This window comes from Akebia trifoliata, chromosome 16 (genome assembly GCF_017979445.1).
Source record: "Akebia trifoliata isolate Shusen 1 chromosome 16, ASM1797944v1, whole genome shotgun sequence".
Taxonomy (NCBI): domain Eukaryota; kingdom Viridiplantae; phylum Streptophyta; class Magnoliopsida; order Ranunculales; family Lardizabalaceae; genus Akebia; species Akebia trifoliata.
Genome location: NC_141390.1, coordinates 28,490,401 through 28,498,193, shown reverse-complemented (window position 1 = coordinate 28,498,193; position 7,793 = coordinate 28,490,401). Strand labels below are relative to the sequence as shown.

Below are 7,793 nucleotides of genomic sequence, written 5' to 3'. Positions count from 1 at the left end.
AATAAAATAAATAAAATAAAAACAACTAAGTAGTTGCATAATATTCCCAACTAACTAATATAATTCTGACTTAAGTTAATAATGTTATGTAAAATATTCTTAATATAAGATATGATTTAGTGTATCCTTATTATTATACATCATACCTAATATTTTAATAAGTCCAAAATTATTTTTTAAAATTCACATGCATCATCATCAACCTATACGTCTGATCCCAACCCATGGGACTAAATTGATAAACATGCCCTAATTAATTTCTACAAAATCAAATCAAATCAAGTAAAACAAATAAAATAGAGTCGTAATAATATGACGCCCCCTCCGACACACGTCCCCCATCACCAAATTGTGGATCATTTGCCTCGGGATACACAAGAAAAAGATTATGATTATGCGTATCCCAAGATAAATGATCTACAAATCTTTGATGAAGGCATAGAGTGGCATGAGTTAGAGGGAGCGTCTGAAAATCATTATACAATAAAATAACCCCCAAGCTAATAGTAATTTTCTCAATATATAAAGGTTATTTCCGTCCATCAATAATTACTTATCGTCGCTAAACATAAAGACAAGTTTACTAATATCCGCCTCAGGGAACCTATTTGATAACATGTGCCCAAACCGTTTCTGAACCGCTATGCGTGCCTACAGAATCCAAAACCTTTTTGAAAATTGAAGCTATCATCCTAAGGAGGCCATACTGTAATATCCAAATCATTGGATAATCATTTTTACTTGTTTGTATCCTAAGAAACCTTCAAATGGAATCGAAGCTCTCATCCTGAGGGGACATTCTATAAGATCCAAATCATTGAATGATCCTCAATTACTCTTAACCCCAAGAAACCTTCGAATGGTACGGACATACAAAATACGTCCTCTAAGCATTACAGCAACACGACTTAATATATTATATATCGAATGTTCCTTTTGGATTTATTGTATTCCTTAGTCCTTAGACTAGAGTTCACCCATGCACGGGCATCGTCTCTTGGATTAAGGGGGTAAAAGCAGAAAAAATAAAATTTGAGTAGGTGATAGCAATTTTAACACGACACGCAAACATGACTGGAAAACAACACCAAATTAGTGGGTTTGGGTCAAACATAATTGGGTTTGGGGTATTACTAAAAAAATTTAAACGTATAAAATGAAAATAATAAAGTCGGTTAAATGGGTAAAAGAAAAAAGATGATAATAAAGTTATAAGGATGAATTATAAAAGAAATAAAGTGAGTCCCAGAAAATAATAGTTAGATGGGAGGGTTGAGGGCATAAAAATGAAAAAAAAAAAAGTTGGAAGGGTATTAATAAAGAATTTTGAGATTGAAAGGGTAAATGATGAAAAAAAAAAAAAGATTAAAAAGAGTAACGTTGAAATGGTTAAAGTGGGTCCCACATAAAAATTTGTCTCACAACTGTACTAACTCATTTGTGTTTTATTATATTGATGAGTAACGTCTTTGTATGGGGCTCACTACGAACATAGTCACTAAAGTCGTGATACATGTATGTGATAAATCATATGCAATGTGTACACGATTAACATGGCAAGGGCCAAAACCATAGATCTTTTCGTTTGGGATACATAAGGAAAAAGATCTATGATTCCGTGCCCTTTTTCTTTGAGAGACAAGGAAAAAGATTCACTTTAAAAATAAAAATAAAAGTGTTTATAACTTTTTCGACAAACAATAAAATAAAATAAAATAAAAAGAGGGAAATAATGTTTTTCATTACATATGAAAATTTTGCAATTTTAATCGTCAGATATACGCCTAGATAGTATAGATACTAGATGCTTTTTAAACGCAATTATTTTTCCATTTTTTTTATTATTATTTAAAACCATGGCCACTGCAAAGGGTGGGCCGTACGTAAGACGTAAGGGAAAACACCCTCCTTAGGGTGACGACATCTAATTTACAATCTCTAACCTACGCAAGTGTTGTCCGTTGCGGGATTCATTTCTGTCCCAAATTTTAGATTTAAACCGGTAATCGGCCCAGTAAAAAAACAACCAAAGCCCCCGGTGCAGGATAGCAATAAACAATCATTAAGAAATTTAAACGTGGATTGCACGAAACCATAGATCCTTCTCCTCGAGATTTCTGCGATGCAAACTGAAGGAAAAGAGTTGATTTTTTTTATACAGAAAGTGTTGTAGAAAGAGTTTTCGGATGTCAGCATAGCATGGCTCTAAAATATATATATAAAAAATGCATGAAACATTTGATCTTTGAAGTTTCACCTGAGACAACTTAGGATTTGTTTTGAAAAGAAAATCCCTAAAATTTTCTCCACCGATCGTCTCCCCTGTAACATAGATCAAATATATACACACACACAAAATTAAAATTCAAAAATAAAAATAAAAATTTAATTTTAAAAGGATAAATTGGGAGGAAGTTAGAATACCTTATGGAACTGGAATCGATTGTGTTCAAGGACTACTCTGAACCAGTTCTTTACCTTTTTTTTTTTTTTTTTTTTTTTTTAAGAGAGCTTAGATTTTTTTTACTTAGAAGAAACGCAGCGAAGGAGAGTGGATCCCTAAATATTAAGAGGGTGAGGTGTACGGTGTGCCGTGCATGTAAGCATTTTTGAGAAATGTGTTGTTAGCCTGAAGATGACGTACTCCCTATATATACAATGGGTTGTTCCTAAGTTTGTCCAATCAGATTTTCCATGCACTTAAGGCAAATGTTCTCCTCGTCGTGGGCCAGCAACACTTGTCAAATATGAGGACCGTAAAACGTGTGAATAATTTTGGAAACTTTTTTACAGAATCAAATGACGTTGGACATGGAATGCCCAACAACGTCTGTGATACGAGTAGAAATATAGTGGTGTTCTAGGGATCTCATACACGATGAATTTATGTGGTTCATATTTCCATCTTAGTTCTTTGTTGGACAATTTGTGTCCAGCAAATTTGTACAGAGGCTGTGCTGTCTTCTATCGGGCTTCGTGAGCCATTAATCCGCGAAAATATAAAAGGCAAATAGTCTGGATGATTATCTCGAGGTTGGATTCCAACTATTTGAATGGATGAGATCATTCAGTTGAGCTTATTTAGTAAACTTTCTATTTGTTAATGGTGACTCAACAATTTAGTAAACTTTCATAAGAGAGCTGTTATTGGCACCCTAACTTTTACTTATTACACTGCAATTAAAAATAAATAAAATAGGACATTTAGCATAAAAATTTTATATGTTTATAGCAATAATATATAAAATGCTACTTTTCTATTAATACTCAAAATAGGGCTATTTGTTATATAGTAACTTGTGTTTTTGAACTGAAATAATCTTCTAAATTGTAACTTCCTCTTTCTCAATATTTTATATCATCAAAATACTGATAGATTTGTTTTCTTTATAACAAAACCTATTTTAAAAAAAGTCATTCATTAAAGTTCACCAAATGAATCATACATTTGAGGAACAATAGTGAATCTTGTAGCTCTCCTCTATTTCCTTCATTTTTTTTTTAAAAATTATTTATATATTTTTATAATCTTGATATATTTATTGTCTATAGTTATAAATATACAAAATGGTAGCAAAAAAAAATTGATTTCACGAATTTTTTACGATTTTGTTCATAAAATCTACCCAATGTCAAACCTAGATACTTGAGTGTATTATGTCGAGGCTCAACAGTACCCATTGTCGAACCTCGACGAAATTGTCAAACAGAAATTTTTGTAAATGAAAAATGTCCACAACATTGAACCTCGACAATCGATATCGTTTAGCCTGGACTTTATAATACATTCCGATGTCGAGGTTCGACACTAAGTAAAATTTATGGACAAAACCTTAAAAATTCTGTGAAATCAAAAAAAAAATTGCTACCACTATCCATTTGGATAACTATGGACAAGAAATGTATCAAGATTATAAGAATATATAAATAATTTATATAGAAAAATGATAGAAATAAAAGAGAAATTGATTGCTTTTGGTGGATATCTTTGATAGACCAAAAATCGAACATGAGAGTGCATACACAACCTTTGATCCAATCGGGATCAATCCCTTACAGCCCTCAAGATCAAAGATTGTATAATTATCGATATGGACTTTTGAACATGAATCATTGAGATCAACATTTAGATTTTCAAGATCAACTTGTTGCATTCATTAAGCAAGGTGATTTGAATGTTGATCTCAATAATTTGATTTTATCAGATGAGCCTCTTACAAGCTCTATTAAGTAATTCTCCCTTAAATAAAACATATAATCTAATATGTTTTACCACATATGATCAGATTTAGCCCCATAACTGATTGGGACATGATTGATAAAAATTTCAAAAAACGTATGAAAACCTTACATAAATTAAAATTTTGTTAACAGTATTGATTTTAAAAAATAAAAGGTGAATACATGCATGTCCGCTCTGACCAAAGTCAAGTCTTCTATTATTGAGAGTGATTTTATATCAATTCTCATTATCTCCATCAACTATCTTTTAGATCTTTTATCTCCTTTAGGATATTGAACCTGAATCTCTCTTCTAATTGGAATGGTAGTCGAACATCCGATGGATTATCTGTACCAAACTTTCTCTTAATTTATTGACTATTGGAGCTACTCTTACATTTTCCGAATACATTCGTGACCTATGCCTTGAGCATTTTTCTTATTCAAACATGGGACGGAACTGATTCAAACTTTGGGGTAATATTTGTTACTTGGTCCTCCTGTGCGGTCACAGGCGTTATTGGCCTCCCTTTCTCTTTAGTTGATGGAGGTGGCAATGGTCGCGGATGCAGAGGAGGATCAACCTTAAAGTAGGAGTTACTGTGACTACTTTACTCTTTCTGGTGAGAAAGCGTGCTGAGAATCCTTAAATGATTCAGGTTCTTGCAGACTAGTCTGTTTGTTTTGTGGCACCAAAGGCTTTTGAATCATAACCTACTGATGGTGTAGGGGGTGGGTGATGGTGGATCATTATAAATGTTGCGAAATGGCCGAAAAACAGGGATGATAGAGAGGGCATTGAAATGTTTTTTACAGATGCCTTGAGATTTGTGATGATTGGCTCTCTTTTTTTTCCATTTTTTCCATTGCTAGGTGAGTGAGAAAGATGGAAGCTTGAATGTGTAAGAATGAAGGAGGTGAGAATTCAATGAAGTTATAATAAGAAGGGCTCAGAAGGTTGTTCTCTCTTTAAAGCTTTAAGAGAGTATAAGAGGCTATTTAATATAAAAGGCATTTCTTTTCTTTTGTGTAAATGAAGATGGCACTACTATTTCATTTTCCCAAGTGTAACATTGTTCTGGGATTATATTCATATTTTGCTTTTACAGTTCCCAAGACGTACAAATCTACAGTTCCCAAACTTGTCATGTCAGGAGAGTTAATTGAGTGTGCCACGTGTGATAGTCATATTATCACGATTCTATTATTTTTCCAACAGCTCGTTGGAGAATTTCTAACATGAGTCATGATGATATGACTCCCCCATGTGGCATATTCAAAATACTCACCTAACGTGGGGTGTGCCAGAACCATAGACTCTATGTCTCGGGAAACACGACCGCACATCCCCATAAATTTGTGGAGTTGTGTATCCCTATGAAAGGAAATCTATGATTTTGGCACACCTCACGTCAGCTGAGTAGTTTGAGTATGCCACGTGGGAGAGTCAGATTATCATTACTCTTTCTAACCGCATTCAACAAAATAAATTTTTGAAAATTAAGCATAGAATTACTGTAGCAGTTTCACAAACAATCAAATGGTGTTCAACTAATGTATACTCCATGTCCAAGAAATTAAATGATCAATAAGTGTCAAATGCAGAAAGTTAAGAACTTGTCAAATTAAGAAACTTTTTATTTCAATCTTCAGTTGGAAAACCGAAGTGTTGTTTTAGAATACCTTTAGCAGTCCTTCCAAATCCTTTGGCGACTTCCTCGATTCCCTTGAGCTTTGAGGTCTCCTTCTTTATCTGATCTATTTTTCTTGAAATATTGTTGATAAGGATATCAATTTCATAATCTGTGGTCGATGCCGTGCTTCCTGCTAGTTTGGACCTTTCTGCTTCAAGCTGTTGATACAAACCAACAATGACGTCCTTTTGAGCATTAACCCTTTCCTCCGCCATCTTATATTCCAACTCTTGTGAATTTTTCAAGTCTTTGAGAACTTGATTGACCTCTTCCTCAAGTTCCGAACATTCTTTCTTATATTCGGAAGTCATCTTACAAGCCATGGGTCCAGTATCTGATTCTGACCCATGATGTTCAGCCGTCTCTGCCATGGGTTGTATGCTGGAGCTAGCAGTCCGATCTATTTAACCAAAGGTCACAAAATAATTACTACGTCCAAATGAAACAAAATGTTTAGTGATTGATATCGTCTGAAGATTTCAACAAAGAAGGCTTTCTAATAATGCTATCATTTTATCTTGAGAACAAACTTGTATATCAGAAGATATGGACAAAACTTTCGAAAAAAAATACTATTTTCGTGAAATTAAACATTCGATTTCTTTTAGAAAGAAATTTTGTTCAAGTGAGAAAATATGGTTTAAAGAAGGACCACTTGGCTTAGTGGTAGGACATTAGGAGGATGTTCTCAAGGTCTTAGGTTAGAACCCCTTCTTATTCTGAAAAAAAAAATTATATAGCTAGCTCAGCAAAGAGAAAAACATAAATAACTAAAAAAAACTAAAACTGGCAACTGAAGCTGATACAGAATCTTAAAAAATTAAATAGATATGATTTCTATATAAACAGAAAATAATAGAGCTAAATTGAAACCAGACCTTTATCCTCGCGCCATTCCTTTGAAGGGATCTTCCAACTGAAAGAGCCGAGGAAGGCCTCAAGGTCAGCATCAGGGAATTGCTTACTGATAAATTCCTTAACTGCCGGAAGGCTTGCGAGCCGTATCCCACGGAAAGACTTTTTAAGACTGCTTGGAAGATACAGGTTCCGATCAGCCATGAAGCCAGACTTAGTTATTCTCTTTCCTACCTTCCATCTCCATATGTCACCGCGTTTAGGCCAATCTATAGGAGCATAAGGTAAGCCTTGACCTGATTCACCGGCTGACACTGGCCTAAGAACTAGACCACTTTTTTTTGAATCAGCCATGGGACTACCGATAGGCTCAACATGTTGGTCTTCACTGGCCACTGGCATAAGAATTAGACTACTTTCTTTCGCCATTGATTGAGCTGCTGAGCTGCACCAGTGCAGTTCTTGTTATTTTCAATTGAGCAAAGTCATAAATAAATGCATGTACATAATAACTTAGAATTTCATTTCTGTTGATTCATACTTAAAAAAATTAAAATTGTAACCCTAAATCATTTCATACGGAAAAGTGCATATAGATGATCAGCAAATTAGTTAGAAATATCTGTTCAAAATATCATACGGATTGTCATCATCATTATCATCCAAGCCTTGACTCAAATATTCGGGGGCTCAACCAAGCCATTCCGAACCATTACAAAACAATCAAACACAGTGAATGTTTTGGAGTTTAACATTCCAGACTCGACCGAAACATTCTAAGACGATGCGGAAATTAAAACCGTTTGTCATGCCACCTCATCCATATCTTTTTTCTCTCTAGCCTTCCTTTCTTCCCCTTTTTAGATTCTTTGACCTGCATTGGTGTATTTCTCAGAGATGCTATCAATGGCTTCATTACAGACTAGTATATATTCTTAATCAACTCTCCTTGAATCTTATCACCAGTTGGACTTATTTCTAGATTCCCAAAGATGCACTAACTTTTAAGTCTGTTTATACTAA

The 7,793-nt window shown here is 34.1% G+C and overlaps 1 protein-coding gene across 1 annotated transcript; it reads right to left on the bottom strand.

Moving 5' to 3' along the window:
• Positions 1-5,586: 5,586 nt before the first annotated feature.
• Positions 5,587-7,536, bottom strand: LOC147383275 (uncharacterized). The gene is made up of 2 exons (XM_086429018.1): positions 6,794-7,536; positions 5,587-6,315 (listed from the first exon to the last, which is right to left on the bottom strand). The coding sequence occupies exons 1-2, from the start codon at positions 7,197-7,199 to the stop codon at positions 5,864-5,866; spliced, it is 858 nt and encodes a 285-aa protein (XP_086285144.1). The 5' UTR covers positions 7,200-7,536; the 3' UTR covers positions 5,587-5,863.
• Positions 7,537-7,793: the final 257 nt, after the last annotated feature.